The following is a 16,274-nucleotide window of genomic DNA, read 5'->3' on the forward strand; positions in this document are numbered from 1 at the left end:
GTGACTGTCCCAGACAGGACACCGATGTCGTCAGCGTAATCTAGATCACTCAGTATAAAATCGGGGTTGACTTGTGCGCTATCAAAGCCTGACATTGCCCTGGACATTATCCGGCCAATTATGAAGTTGAAAAGCATGGGGTAGAGAACATATCCCTGAGTTACACCGTGTTCATTGAGGAACATCGTGTAGAGATTTCCGTTATCATGAATTTAGGCACGTGTATTATTGTAATCGATCTGCCTTCACCTGTATCAACAGATTATCTAGAACTCCATCTTCAGTCATAGCCACCCAGATGCTGCCTCTTAGGTCTGAGAAGTCTATAACAGGGTCATCGTGAAATGCTGGTGTTTTGTTCTATGTTCAAGGATTTGCCTGAGTGTAAATGGCTGGTCAACGTATCCCATTTCTGGTTGGAAACCAGCTTGGTTTCGCCTGGTTCTTGTGTTGCGTCGGGGGGACTAAACCAGCTGAGGAGGACCATACAGAAATTTTTGCTGCAATGGATATGAGTGAAATCTTCTATAATTTTTTACATTGGATAGCATCTCCCTTCTTGAAGATAGACAAAATTATGGAGTCACGCCACTATTGGGGGAATTGTTCTTCTTTCCAGATTTGACGTTTATTCTCCGCATCTAGCATTCATTCAGTGCAGTCGCATTTCGCTAGCTCTGATAATTTGTGACGTGTGATTTGACCAGTCAACAACTAATTGAATTTAAGCCGGATTAACTCTGTACCTGTTTGGAATAAATAACGAGTGAAATACTTTTGAACTTGTAATTGAAACTTGTTCAATAAATTTATAAACTTGTATACGATTACGGCTTAAGGATTATTTATGGATTGTGGCTGTGAGTTAATATTCAGCAGTACTATCATCTGAGTCGTGCATTGAAATATTTGGATTACTTGCAAATCACTGGATTACTAGCCCCACTCAAAGATAAGTTATTATTTATTCTCATTGCATTCATTTAGCCAGTGCGGATCATTTCATAATTGTGCTTATTGAGAACTTCTCTGTGGATATACCTTTTTCACTTAATTGTTTTTGGACTGATGCCGAGCCGTGAGTGAAATTTGCTTATCATGGACAATTGGAATACCAGTACGCTTTATTATTGCCCAGTTTTGAATTTTGCTCAGCACAATCTCGATGAGGGGTTGGACCATCAGTCTATTGTGAAATACGCTAGTGATTTTTTCCCGTTTGAAGATGTTCTTGGAGCTAAGAAACTTTTATATAGCAATTGCTTCCCAGATGAGCCTATACCTCGTCGTTCGGGACCCAGTGCTAAGAATAGTTCATTGTCGGACATTATCGCTACTCTTTCTCGCTGCTCTGCAGAAAATATTGATATTCCAGAGTTCGTGATCAAATCCCCCTCTGAAGTCCCTAGCATTCCGGCGTCAGCTTATTCTATCCTTACCGCCAAAGTCAACCAGTGCCTTGATCAGTTAAAATCGCTTGCTCACCTCAATAGTCCAACAACGTCTATTAATAGTTCTTTGGTCTCAGATAGTAAGGGTACCAATCACAAACCCTCGTACGCCGTTGTTCTTAAATATCCGCCTCCAGAACTAAGAGACCCCGTTTCTCGCAAGGAAAAGCTTGATTCTTTCGCCGGACATGACGGTATTGTGTCGGTAAAGTCTGATCCGGTAAGGAAAAGATGGGTTGTTGTTACGCGGGATAAAGTTTCCGCCAATTCTCTTGCCGCATCTGCTGTTGCGAGCTATCCAAATATTCTTGCTAAAGTGATTGATCGCAAACCTCTTGGAGTAATTAGGGGACTTCCCGACAGTGTTTCTAGCAGTATACTCATCTCCGTTATTCCTGGTCTTGTTGAGGCCAGCCAGACCGGCTCTTTTCATACATTCCGTTTAGAGTTCCTTAATTTCGCTTCACTAAAATCTGCCATCGCTACAGGTCTGCGCTTGGGTTTCGAGTCTTTTAAAATATCGGAATACAAAGAATTGCCCAGACGGTGTCTTAGATGCCAAAGTATCCATCATTCGTTAGCTCACTGCCCATGTGCCCCGAATGAGATGAAGTGCTCTAAATGTTCTGGATGCCATTCCAATACTAAAGACAATCCTTGCTTAGAGGCTCCGAAATGTGCCAACTGCGGCGAAGCTCATGTTTCCTATAGTATGAATTGCCCAGTGATAAAACGCGCTCTGAACTCTGCTCCAAAATGAACCAAGCCACTATTTTAAGTTTTGCTTCTCTTAATATTAACGGCACAAAAGACAAAGACTTGTTAATTAATGAATTATTAGTCCATGACATAGTGTTCTTGCAAGAACATCTTTTGACCAAATCAAACGTTTCTAGCCTGAAGCGATCTTCTGTCCACCATTTCTTTTCGCAAGAGGCCAAGCAAACTAGAGGCCGCCCTTCCGGTGGCCTAGCAATTTTTTTCCGTTCCCCATCAAAGCCCTCTGTGATTCATTGTGATGATAACATCTTAGCGATTCAATGTGACAGTACCGCCTTTATAAACGTTTACTTACCTTGCGATTGACGTTCTATAGTATCGTTCACATCTTTCGCTAAATGTTGCTCCAGTTTAAAGTCTCTACTCGAAAGTCTACGTTTGAAAGACCTAAATTGGGTTTTAGCTGGTGACCTTAACTGTGACATTCTTGGTACCTCCGATAGATCAATCCTCTTGCTAGAATCACTTCCTAGCATATATCACGTCGCAGTTAAGAGCCTCCCATTCACGTATATTCATAACAGAGGCTGTTCAAAATCGAACCTGGATCACGTGATCTCTTCCAGTTCCAGCTTAATATCATCGATTGTCAGGGTGGACGAAGAGAAGATTGAAGACGATCACCTTATTCTTAGCTGTAATTTGTCCTGTGAGCTATCTGGCAAAATACTTTCGGCTCAGCCGAAGTAGCATATGAAGTTGAATTGGGATCGTGCTAATGTCCCACTATACCTTGCTAGGCTAACTGCTTTACTCTCGACCATAAAAGTGCCATATCACCTGCTGCAAACGTCAGTTTCCTCGCCTTCAAGTACAGTTGACCTAAATTTCTATTATTGTCAAATCGTCCATTGCCTTAAATCAGCTTCCAAAGCTGCAGTGCCTGTGGATAAAGTTAGGATTGGTACAAGAAAGCCTAATTGGAACGTTGATCCTGAAGTAAAACGTGCTAAGCAACAAGCCAAATTTTGGCTACGTATGTGGATATCATGTGACCGACCATCTTCCGGAGCTGTTTTCTCTGTGAAACAAAAGTGTAAACTTGAATATAAGGCCAGTTTGAAGAGGGCACGCTTGAATGCATGGCCAGGCCCCACCGATAAGGCCTCCTGGAATAAGGTTATTAATAGTGAGAAATGTTCCCCATCTACCCTATCTTGTCTCCAGCTAGCTAATTTTGTTCATCATTATAAGCGTGTGTTCAGTGTATTTAATAGTTTTCTTCAGTCTTTTTATTATAAGTTGCTTAAACCGCTTTTACCATACCGTCTCCTGCAGGCTCATGTCCAGTGTGTAGCAATATCTGAAATTCGCCGGGCTTTAAGAAAAATTAAGCGTTCAAATAGCCTTGATGGTGACGGCCTTTCTTACCGATTTTTTGCTTATGATTGTCCTGCTCTACTTAACCATTTACAAATATTTTTCTAGTCTTGCTTAGCACAGTCGCTTGTTCCTGATAGTTTCCTTTGTGGCCGTGTAACGTCTATTCAAAAGCGAGGCAAGGACCCCACGTCATGTATGAATTATCGTCCCATTACAGTATCGTGTTTCTTAAGTAAGTTGCTTGAACATTTGTTACTACCAGAAATTGAGTCGAATTGTGATTTTACGCCTTTTCAATTTGGTTTTCGGAAAAGTTTCGGTTGCTCCCATGCACATCATGTTTTAAGCCGACTCGTGAAAGATGCCGTAAAAGCTAAAATGTCTTTATACTGTCTTACTGTTGATATTTCTGGAGCTTTCGACAATATTGTGCACTCTCAGGCTCTATTTTCCCTTGCGTCTTCAGGTGTTAATCCTTCCGTACTAAGTTTATTGTCTTCTTGGTATTCAAAGTCTAAAATTCAAGTTACCTGGAATGGCCAAATATCTGACCCGGTAAAAATTAATAAGGGAGTTCGGCAAGGTGCCGTATTGTCTCCTAGTATATTTAAATGCGTGCTTGCATCGTGCCTGCGTCCCCTTAGAAGTTCTGTTTTTTACGGTACTACTGGTTTGTCTTCTATTGCATATGCAGATGACGTTCTTCTTGTTGCCCGGACTCGCCGTGGACTGCTTTCTAATTTTACTATATTAACCAATGAACTATCTAAGATTGGACTGTCAGTTAATGCGTCTAAATGCGAGTTTATTTGTTTTAATAGCCCTTATGCGGTCGCTCCATTCGTTACTGGGACTGCAGTTCTACCATGTTCTTCTTTAGTTAGTTGGCTTGGTCTGTGTTTCGGCCCAACACTTTCCACTACCTGTTTATCCCTAGTGAATCAAGCCGTGAAAAACCTACGCGTCGCTTACGGAAAAATATCCCCAAACAAAAGCCGTTATAACCGCAACGGTTTGTGCATGATTTATAACGCTTATTGCGCCCCTGTGCTTTTGTTTTTATCAGGCATGGCTCATCTGTTTCGTAAGAAAGATCGACATACTCTACGTACGGCTTATTTCAGATATTGCAAATTCCTCCTCCGGCTTCCTAGATGGCACCGAAACAAAAAAATAATTGCTCGATTTGGTTTAGTAGATGTTCCTTCTCGGATTCGGTCTTCCAGTGATGATTTATGTAAAAAGACTGTCAACTTTATTCACGTTTATGACCCTCTGCAGCCTTTTTTCCATATTGATACTGGTTGATTAATCCACATTGTCTTTTGTTAGTTTCAATTTTGTATTTCTTCGCTGTTTATCGTATTTGTTTTTGTTTATTTATTCATGATACTCTGTACTTTGTGTTTTTTATACTTTACGGGTAATAAAGTTCATTCATTCATTCATTCATTCTGTGGCGCTTCTCTACAAGCACAGAGCCTGAACCTCCTAATCTACAGATATATAGGAGAGAAGGATGCATTGTTGTTTTTTGGAGATAGCGGGGGGGGGGGGGTGGTTCTAAGTAGAAATGGCATATAATAAAAAAGAACAAAAAAGAATTAAACCATAAAAAGACCATTTTGTTTGAGTTAGATTTTGTCACTTTTACAAAAGGTGTTGAATTCCATTTTCTAGTTTTATTATTGATTTGCTGAGGGTTGATTTGAATGTGGGTATTTTGAATGGGACTTGAATCATACGGATCCAGGTCAAAAGAGGATTAATTGTACGAGGGCTGAATTAAACTGAGCTGAATGGGTTAGAGTTGCATGTATATTGAGTTGAGTGAGAGTTGAATTGCAGTGGGGCTCGGTTGACTGAGGATTCAGTTTGATGGGGTTGAGTTCTTCCAGTGTTCAATTAAGTGGGGGTTGAGCTGCACGAGGGTTCAGATCAGTTCAGTTGAATGGGGTTTAGTTAAATGGTGGTTGAGTTGCATGTGGGATCAGTTGAATGGGGTTGAGTTACACAGGAGTTCAGTTGAACGAGGGTCCAGTTACATGGAAAGTTCATCTAAAAGGGGTTTGAGTTCCACGAGGGTTCAGTTGAACAGTGCTTAGTTAAACAGGGTTCAATTGCACAGGGTTCAGTTAAACGAGTGCACAAGGGTTCATTAAATAAAGATGATTTTTGGTATGTTCGGTCACACGGGAGTCCAGATAAATGAGATACAGTTGCACAATGGTTCAGTTACACGAGGGTTCAGTTAATGGGAATACTGTTGTTTGAGGCTCAGTTACACGAGAGTTCAGTTATAGGAACACAAAAAATTGAATGAACTTTGGGAAAGGAGAAAAAGGGAGAGATAGAAACTGATACCTAATCCCTCTTGATCCTTTGGAATACTTTTGGTCTTTGCCTTTGTTATTGATGCTGGGGCAAGGGGGTAGGGGGTTGATAGCGCTCCTCCGATTTCCAGAATATTTTTAAGTGCAGCAAAAGAGTCAGTGACTCTTTTGTCACTGTGACTGACTCTTAGAGTCAGTCACAAGTGCTGTGACTACCGATGCAGAAGTTGAAAGTGGGGACTCTTCTCAAAACATGGCCTTTTAAAAGTTATATTAAGGTTTAAAGACTCAGGATCGACGGGTGGTAGCCCTCTTCACTTTTAAAGTAGCCTTGGATATATTATGAAAAACTAATGTAAACTAAATTAAAAGACACAATCTTAAATAGAAATGAAAGTGGCATTAAAATAGAAAATGAACAAGATTATTTTGCATATGAGGGCGTGACCTCTTCCTCGACCCCGCTCTATACGCTAAAATTTGACTTTTGACCCAATTCCGTAAGAAGGACTGCTCAAACCCAAGGGTTGATAGGGAAAAAGAAGTATTTTAAAATCTCTATAAGACTTTAGCAGAGAGAGCGGGAGGCTCAGGAGGGTGCATTCTTCGTCATTCATATTCTGTATAATTTATGTTCATTTTAAGCTATAATGTTCTTCTTTACTTTTATTTGAGAAAACTATTTTTTTTCGATCTAATTTAAAGATAGTAATGGGATCTCAATCACTGATGTGAAATTTCAAGGGGAGACGACCTTGACATTTTGACAGCATGCTGAACTGGGATAATGTTATGGAAATAAATATTTCTATAGAAATAGCGAGATAATTCTTGACAATTTAGAAGGAAAGATAATTTATTTTGTAAGGTGCAGTTAGAGATAGTGTTAAATGGAAAAAAAAAAATAAGACTAAAAGTCCTGAATTTATGGTTAACATTTTTTGAAAGTCCAGACATGGAATTGGAAAGGGGGATGTTGAAATTTATGAATAGGATTTATAATGAAAGGGAATACCTAGTTGTCTAAGGAATACTTTAACAAGGTCCCTTTATAGATAGGGAATTGGAATATGTGGTAACTAACGGGTTATTTTCATGATTCTGGTACAAATAGCACTGCTTAATAGGATTAGATCGAGAAATGCTCAAAATACCTGATAAAGAGAGAAAAAGAAACAAAACAATGTCGTCTTTAAAGAAAAATTTAAAAATGAGTCAGCCTTATGTGCTTAGGCAAAATATGTATGTTGGTGTTTCCCAATAAATGTGTCTCCAATTACAAAAATTAATTAATCCTCTAAGCAACCTTTTGTTAATTTGATCGGCACTAGCAAATGGTGGTTTTGGTGTCCTTACTGATTATATGACCATAAGAATACTATTTAAAATATGCGTTAATAAAAAATAAAAATCTCATATTTTTTAATAATGAAACGATTTGTTTAAGAATGCCTATATAGGACAAGCTGACTCTGGCTACTTAATTCAGATGCAAAAAGGGATAGAAAAAAGGATATTTAAAGAAAAAAACTACCTATTTATTTTAAATTTGAATTCCTTAGCTTGCAACAAAAATTAAGAACTTTCAGTGTTCTTCAGCAATAGATATTTTTTTCGGATATTAAATGACGGATGTCAATTTTTTTTATAAGAGTCCTAGGAACAATATGGAAGGGCGTAATAACGAACTATTCAAAGGAGGTCACAATAATAAAAAAAAAACAAAGGTGAAGAGGGAGACGTTTCATTAGTAAAATGTATTGTTTATCACATTTAATTATTAAACAAACCACGGAAAAAGACCCACATTCTTCCTGGATGTTGCAGCATTTGTACTTGCTGCATATTTTTGAAATTCCGAAAAGAGAAGTGGGAAGGGCTTATGCCTGCCAACACAAGCCATCTTATCAAACAGTTCGTGGTAACGAACTGTAGTAAGGAGCGACCCGGCTCAATAGTAACCAAAACTCTAAAACATTGAATTTTGAAAATTTGCCTTGTTTAGGAAAATAGGGGGAAACCCCCCCTTAAAAGTCGTAGGATCTTAACGAAAATGACACCATCAGATTCAGCGTATCAGAGAACCCTACTGTAGAAGTTTCAAGCTCCTATCTACAAAAATGTGGAATTTTGTATTTTTTGCCAGAAGACAAATCACGGGTCCGTGTTTATTTGTTTTTTTTTTTTTTCCCCCAGGGGTCATCGTATCGACCAAGTGGTCCTAGAATGTCACAAGAGGGCTCTTTCTAATGGAAATGAAAAGTTCTAGTGCCCTTTTTAAGTGACCAAAAAAATTGGAGGGCATCTAGGCCCCCTCCCACGCTCATTTTTTTCCCAAAGTCAACGGATCAAAATTTTGAGATAGCCATTTTGTTCAGCATAGTCAAAAACCATAAGAATTATGTCTTTAGGGATGACTTACTCCCCCAAAATCCCTGGGGGAGGGGCTGCAAGTTACAAACTTTGACCAGTGTTTACATATAGTAATGGTTATTGGGAAGTGTACAGACGTTTTCAGGGGGATTTTATTTTGTTTGGGGGTGGGGCTGAGGAGAGGGGGCTATGTTGGAGGATCTTTCCTTGGAGGAATCTGTCATGTGGGAAGAAAAATTCAATGACAAGGGCGCAGGATTCTCTAGCATTACAATAAGAAAACAATGAAAAATAAACATGAAAACGTTTTTTCAAAGGAAAGGAAGAAGTAGCATTGAAACTTAAAACGAACAGAGATTATTACGCATATGAGGGGTTCTAAAAATACTTTAGCATAAAGAGCGAGGTATTTAGGAGGAGATAAATACCTTGCTCTTTATGCTAAAGTATTTTTAGTAATTTTAGCTATTTATTCTACGGCCTTTCTGATTCAGGGGTCATTCTTAAAGAATTGGGACAAAACTTACGATTTAGTGTAAAGAGCGAGGTATTAACGAGGGTACAAACCCCCCTCGTATACATAATAAAAACATAAGGTTATGAAAGTTTGTTACGTAAGTTAATTCTTAAGTTACGTATATTTTTTACTAATAAAAACGTTCGTTAAAAATTAAAAGTTCTAGTTGCCTTTTTAAGTAACCGAAAAATTGGAGGGCAACTAGGCCTCCTTCTCCACCCCTTATTTCTCAAAATCGTCTGATCAAAACTAAGAGAAAGCCATTTAGCCAAAAACAAGAATTAATATACAAATTTCATTTTAATAATTTATGTGCGGAGAGCCAAAACCAAACATGCATTAATTCAAAAACGTTCAGAAATTAAATAAAAAAAAAAATAATTTTTTTTAGCTGAAAGTAAGGAGCGACATTAAAACTTAAAACGAACAGAAATTACTCCGTATATGAAATGAGTTGTCCCCCTCCGCAATCCCTCGCTCTTTACGCTAAAGTTTGACTCTTTGCCACAATTCTACTTTTTAAAACAATTAAAAGCTTTAGCGTAAAGAGCGAGGGATTGCGGAGGGGACAACTCATTTCATATACGGAGTAATTTCTGTTCGTTTTAAGTTTTAATGTCGCTCCTTACTTTCAGCTAAAAAAAATTAGTTTTTTTTTATTTAATCAGTCAAAACGTAAGTATTTTTGGATTTGGTCACTATTAGCTAACACACACACACACACACATATATATATATATATATATATATATATATATATATATATATATATATATATATATATATATATATATATATATATATATATATATATATATATATATATATATATATATATATATATATATATATATATATAAGGAAGAACAAGTTCTTTAAACGCCAAGACGATTCTTGAGCCAGGGACAACTACCCACCATCTTGCATTGATACTGGATATCGAAAGTTGCCCTTTTTTTTACAGCCTAAAGGAAAGCTGGGGTTTGGTATATTACAACAGTGTCTCTCATCTTTCAATTTTAGATACGTACGTAGCCTACTACTCCAATTGGTGAATCCGCTACTGAATGACTCTCTAAGAAGTCAAATTTGAGTTTTTATTTTCGGATAGTGTTCACGATATTAATGATAATTCATTTATTTGAAGTTAAATTTCATTGAAAGAAATTAGAGAAATTACCTCTAAGAAGTTAAATTTAAGCATTTAATTTCGGATACTGTTCAACACATTAATGATAATTTATTTTATTCGTAAGGGAATATTCAAATATAGAAGCAGAACAAAACACATTAAAAAAGAGAAAAGGGTTCCTTTAGCAAAACAAAAGAGACACAGGAATAATCTAACTGAGGGCACTTTAGAGTATTTACTCCTAAGAAAAAAGAAAACCTTGTTTCACGGTCTGGGAATTCAAACCCTGTTTCGTTAGGCCATCAGACGAATCAATTACATTCTAGGCAAACGTCATTTGTAATTCACGAAAAGAAAGGGAGATGATTTATTCAACACAAGGGGCAAACAGGTCTTCTCCGTATTAAGTTGCGGCTTTCGGAATCCCATAAGGTCTTATATTCCTAGTTTATTCCCGTGAGGGGAAACAGCATAAGCACTGATGTTTCTACTTTGTCTTTTCTTTTTATAAGTCTTGACACTCCGACGAAATATAATTTTGATTTACATCAAAATTAGAAAAACAACAAAAAAGAAGAAGCAACGAGAATCCTTCGTGACAACCTAATTCTGTATTTACTCTAAGGGTCAAATATTTCAGAAGATAGTTTTGGAATATATGTTTCACATATTTCAAGAAGCATCTCAGGGTGATTTTGGCTTTATATTTGGTTCTTTTTATCGAATATTTGACAGAAAAACCAATTTTTTTCATTTCGATTTTTTTTATCGACTTTTAAAAAACGAAATTTATGTCCAAAAATATATTTCAATCCTCAGTGAAGTTTAAAATGAGTTTTATTTTCTGTTAACGAAAATAGTGCTATCAATTGCCTTTCTAAACAAACGTCATCCATAAAAGTACAGAAAATTGTTGTCAATAATCGTTAAATTTTTATTCAAACAGATCAAACCTCTGTTACAGAAAATATTTGACGGAATGAATACAGAAGGTATCAATAATTTACAATTAAGAAGTATGAATTGTTAACTTTTGAACAAACAATGGTTGAATACTCTTGTTCTTAAAGTTAAGATTCTTTTGCTTTTAATATATTTGAGCACAAGAGAATTAACAGAATATATCATCAAAATCATGTTGTTTCTTTGTACAAACTCTTGCTATTACGGACTACTGGTTGCATAACCAACATTTTTTAACAATTCTTAACAGTAATAAAAGTAGCAAAAACAGGAATGAGCTCAAGTATCACACTTGGTGGTGTGAATTTAAATTCTAAAATTGACTGAATGGCATGGCTGATCTTTTTCGTATTTTGCCAATTTATAAAAAAAAATATCGCAGAAAAAACCTAATCAACCCATATATTAGGAAGCAGAAATTAAGATGTCTGAAACACGCTCTAATGGGAACTTCGCAAACGCTTGTATCAGCTTAAATTTGAATATCCAGCCAAAAATTTTGCCTTAATATTTTGAGTTAGGTACACTTTAACTTGCTTAAAGAAATTTTTTTAGTCACTGAAGTTATAACAAAAATCCTACATTTTAAATAAACGTTGCTGTTTTTTTTTAAATTTAGATAATGATTTAGAAATCTTAATGCTTGAATTCAAAACTGTTTCAACAGTTCACGACGACATCACTAATGCTCAGAATCCTTCAGAATTTGTGTGCTCACCTAAAATTCAATTCATGCATTTACCTAAGTGACAGGAATTCTGATCATCTAATTAAACACAAAACATTGTTTGAAGCTGTAAAGTCCTTAATTAGAGTACAGTAACTGAAAAATCTAGTCTTAGAATTAAAAGATGATCTGCATATCCAAATAGCTTGTTGGGCCAAGCCGTATAAAAAACAAATTTTTAGTTCCTTGCCGTGTTATTCTAGATTCTAACATAAACCATTTTGTGGGAAACTACAATGCGGAACAAATATTTTCTAGCCAAAAAAAGGAGACAAATTGCAAGAAAAAAGTTTCAACATAGATCAGCCCCCCCCCCCGAAAAAAATTGAAACTAGGACCCAGTTTTAGCTACTACTTCAAAATCATGTAAAAATCATTTTCACCTCACGAATAAAAGCAGTTTTTCAATTTTCATTTTCGGAAAAATATGTATTTCTTTTAGTTTACTGCTGATGATGAACACTGTATATGTGCTCGAAATATCCAGTTAAAAATGTTATATCTGTTCACTGTCGATTAAAAGGTTTCATCCCTATTTTGAACTCTTATACTTTCATATTTCTTCAGTTTTTTTTTCTTTATACAAGGGCAAAATTCGGCAAAAGCATACTTATACTTTTTAGCAAACGGTTTTACCAGGACAATACCTATGCTTCGCAAAATTTTACCGCTTTTCCAAAAAGCACGATGGGTGAGAATGAAGGTTCTCAAGCGATACAGACTCTATTTTAATTTCAATCTTACCTTAATTTTGTAGCTACAACTGAGAGATTTAGCTCTTAAGAGGAGTCTGTTCTGTAGAAGAATTAGACTCAGTCTTGGTTGAGTGGAATTCAAATGAAAAACTTCACTGCAAGGTGGCTCTTGAGGGACTCCTCCGCTCGAGTCGTTATAAAACAGGAAAAACAAAGTGAAATCTGAAGAGGTTCCATCAGTAGAGCCTTGGACACTTTCAAATTCTGAAAAGTAGAGATATTATAAATGATTATATATGCATTGTTAAGATAACGCATTTCAACAAACTTTGGTCGATTTTTCGATAAAACTGTCGCGGAAGCAACACTTTAATTTAATTTCCGCATAGCTGATTGAATGCAGTAGCTGTTAAAGGCCAAAAATATTAAATTGATTTTTCTCAAGTAGAGTATTTTCTAAAAAAAACAGAAAAACAAAAAAACGAAAATATCCTTAAAGACAGTCCAAAAATAGGCTTCATTAAAAAAAACAAAACAAACTTTATTCTACATTTAACGAAATTGCACCTACAACGTCAATTTCTATATGTACGCATAAAAGCTAACCAAACACAATTTGAGTTGTCATTGCTAAAATTGAAGCATGCGAGAGAGGGAGAGAGAGAGACATGAGAGAGAGAGAGAGAGAGAGAGAGAGGAGAGAGAGAGAGAGAGAGAGAGAGAGAGAGAGAGAGAGAGAGAGAGAGAGAGAGAGAGAGAGAGAGAGAGAGAGAGAGAGAGAGAGAGAGAGAGAGACAGAGACAGAGACAGAGACAGAGAGAGAGAGAGAGAGAGAGAGGGGGGGGGAAGTTTATTAATATTAAATAGAAGACACTACAAAATACAATTCAAAATCTAATTACAATCCACATAATTCCCCTCGAAAGGCTCCATGGCCAGGGATACAAGGGGAATAAGAAAAAAATATATCATACAAGCAATAAATTCAATATAGGCAATCACATATTGCAGTTCACAGGCAATATATTTATGGGGGATACAATATAGGCAACAACTAGAAGGGGAAAAAAACATAGAGAACATACGTGAGGCATAGGAGCGAAGTGTAGAGAGGAAAACCACACACCACTAGGGGCTATCAACTCCTCAGAGGAAAACAATTAATCTATTTGATTCTTCTTTAAATATCCTTAAGAATCCTTTTAAAAGTCACAAACGAGTGGCATTTCAGCACTGAAGAAGGTAGTGAATTCCAGACCTGTCGACAAGCAATGTGGGGATTGAAATCTGATCGAATAGTAGGGGTAGGCAGAATGTAGATATTATTTGAAGAACGAAGGCTATATGGAGCTGAATCAAAAATAAACATAGGAGTTTTCCGAAGAGATTTTGGAAGATTGCCGTGAAGTTGATCAAAGACAAAAGAAGCACAAGAAATAATGTAAATAGACCGTAGATTTAAGAGCTGTGTTGGGGAAGAACGGTTGGTGTCCATAACCAGACGCCGTGCTTTATTATACATGACGGAAAATGACCGCAGTGTAGACGGAAAAGTAGACATCCATACAGTGGGGCAATAAGAAACATATGACTGGACAAGACAGAAAAAAAGAAGTTTCAGATAATATCCAGGAAATGTGTATCTAATTTTTCGAATGATACCCAAACTCCGTGAGACCTTAACCCTAATCATGGCTACATGATTTCTGAATGAAAGGTTCTCATCAAGCAGGATACCAAGAAACCGGACCAGCCCATTCCCTGGTCTACACAAGGAGCCTTGTGACACCTGAAGGTGTGTAAGCTGAGGGAAAGCTATACCAACTCCAGAAAAAATAAGAAAATGTGATTTACCAACATACAAGACCAAGTAATTGGCATTAAACCATGACATAACTCTCTCAAATAATGCCATAAGGTTAGACTTGATATCACATTACGTCTTCCCAAGGATCCCAAGAGTGGTATCATCAGCAAAAGCAACAAGAAAATCTTCATTAGAAGAAGTATTGGAACACGACTAAGCATCAGGATGACACAGCTCGCAGCATGCCAGAGGCCTGGTGTTTTTTACAGCCGAAATCAGATTATTAAAATAAATCAAAAATAAAATGTGACCAAGTACAGATCCTTGCGGGACGCCATAATATATTACAGAAGGGATCTGGAAAAGCGGATCAATTGAAATAGGCCTACCAGAAAGATATGAATCAAACCAAGAATAAGCGTTTGATCTTATACCAATATGTGATAGTTTCCAAAGAAGAATCCGATGAGTCAAGGAATCAAAAGCTTTACGAACATCCAAAAATGAAGCTGCAGGGATATGACCAGAATCTATTGCCGAATGAACGAAATTCGATAAAGCTGCACAAGCATGCTCCGTAGAGTGACTCGCTCGGAATCCAAACTGGAAATCATTCAAAAAATCCTTTGCATCCAGAAAACTAAGAAGCCTGGATAGCATAGCCTTCTCAAAAATTTTTCTGAAAACAGATAGGAGAGAAATTGGCCTATAATTGGGAGGACCACTCCGAGAACCACCTTTATAGAGTATTATAACCTTAGCTCGCTTGAGAAGTTCATGGAAAATACCTTTCTCGAAAGACAGATTGACGAGCTCAGTCAGTGGTGACAGAATAGCAGGCAGAATGGCACGGATAACCCTTGTAGGATTTTGTCTGGTCCTAAAGAGGATGATCCTTTAAGGCCATTTACGATACGAGCTACCTCAAATTCAAAAACAGAATTCAAGACCATCGACTTCAAACATGAGGGTCCAAGAAAGGCTCTGAAATCGCAAAGAGAAGTTGCAAAGCTTGCAGAGGAAGCAGTTACCTTTCCTATATTAGCAAAATAAGAGGTAAGCTCTAGCTGAACATCTGCATCTCCTTGGACGGTTTTACCATCGATTTTCAGCATTGATGAAACTGAAGGCAGAGGGGGAGTAGGTCTAAGAACTGAATTAATTAAATACCATGTCTTCCTTACATACTTCCCACATTCAGAAAATTTCCTATGATAATACTGAGACTTTGCCTTCCGACACAAAGAATTAAATATATTCCTATAGGCCTTGAATCGTCCGTGATGAGCTAAAGATGGTGAAGCCTTGTAAAGCTTCCACAAATAATTTTTCCCTTTCCAGCTTTTATAGAGACCTGAAGTCATCCATGGATTCAGTGGTGCTACCCTTTTCGAAGTATGGGGCGCTGGACCCCGATTGCAAATTTCCAGGATTCCTTCTTTAAATAAGTCATAAAAGGAATCAAAAGAGTGGTTGAAATCTGAATCAGAAACCAAACTACCCCATGGTACATCATCCGGACGAGAATTAAGTAGACTTAGCTCAGTATCACCACAACAGAAAAATGGGAGATTAGATGGTGATACTGTACGCTGCGCTTGATTAGCACTCTTATATCGGGAAATAGCGGGAAAATGATCAGAAATATCACTAACCAGCACTAAGTTATCTAAGACATCTAGTGACGAAAAAATATTATCGATAAGAGACGCTTGTGTTTCAGTAACTCGGGTTGGTATACAAACTGAAGGTAGAGTTCCCGAAGAGAGCATCATTGACAAAAAATCAATAGTTGAAGCAGAATTTTGATCCAGCAGGCTGAGGTTAAAATCGCCCATAAGGATTAGTTCACAGGCATGTTTTTGGACTGAGTCCAAACCTTCTTCCAGAATTTTCAAAAACGAAGGAACAGATCCACTGGGGGACCCATAAAACAAACCCACAACTAAATACTTACGCATTGATTTAATCTCAATAAATAGGGATTCAAAGATTCCTTCTTCATTTCTACTCAAATCATTTCGGACATTATATGCAAGACGATCAGCAATACAAAGCATAGGGCCACCTCTCGCCATCTGTTTCCTATTCAGCCTCTCCATCCTAGATAATGGAATATCTAGAAGGATATCCTTTTTTGAATCCAGGAAAGTTTCATATAATCCTATAACAT

At 37.1% G+C, this 16,274-nt stretch overlaps 1 protein-coding gene across 2 annotated transcripts in view; it reads right to left on the bottom strand.

The window, feature by feature from the left end:
• LOC136026014 (uncharacterized) overlaps positions 1-16,274 on the bottom strand; it is a 117,523-nt gene that overhangs the window by 7,599 nt on the left and 93,650 nt on the right. For both annotated transcript variants that reach the window (XM_065702164.1, XM_065702163.1), the window contains one exon: positions 12,344-12,558. In XM_065702164.1, the coding sequence (XP_065558236.1) occupies positions 12,344-12,558 (215 nt within the window). The remainder of the gene's footprint in view (positions 1-12,343; positions 12,559-16,274) is intronic.

Source organism: Artemia franciscana, chromosome 4, assembly GCF_032884065.1.
Source record: "Artemia franciscana chromosome 4, ASM3288406v1, whole genome shotgun sequence".
Classification (NCBI taxonomy): Eukaryota; Metazoa; Arthropoda; class Branchiopoda; order Anostraca; family Artemiidae; genus Artemia; species Artemia franciscana.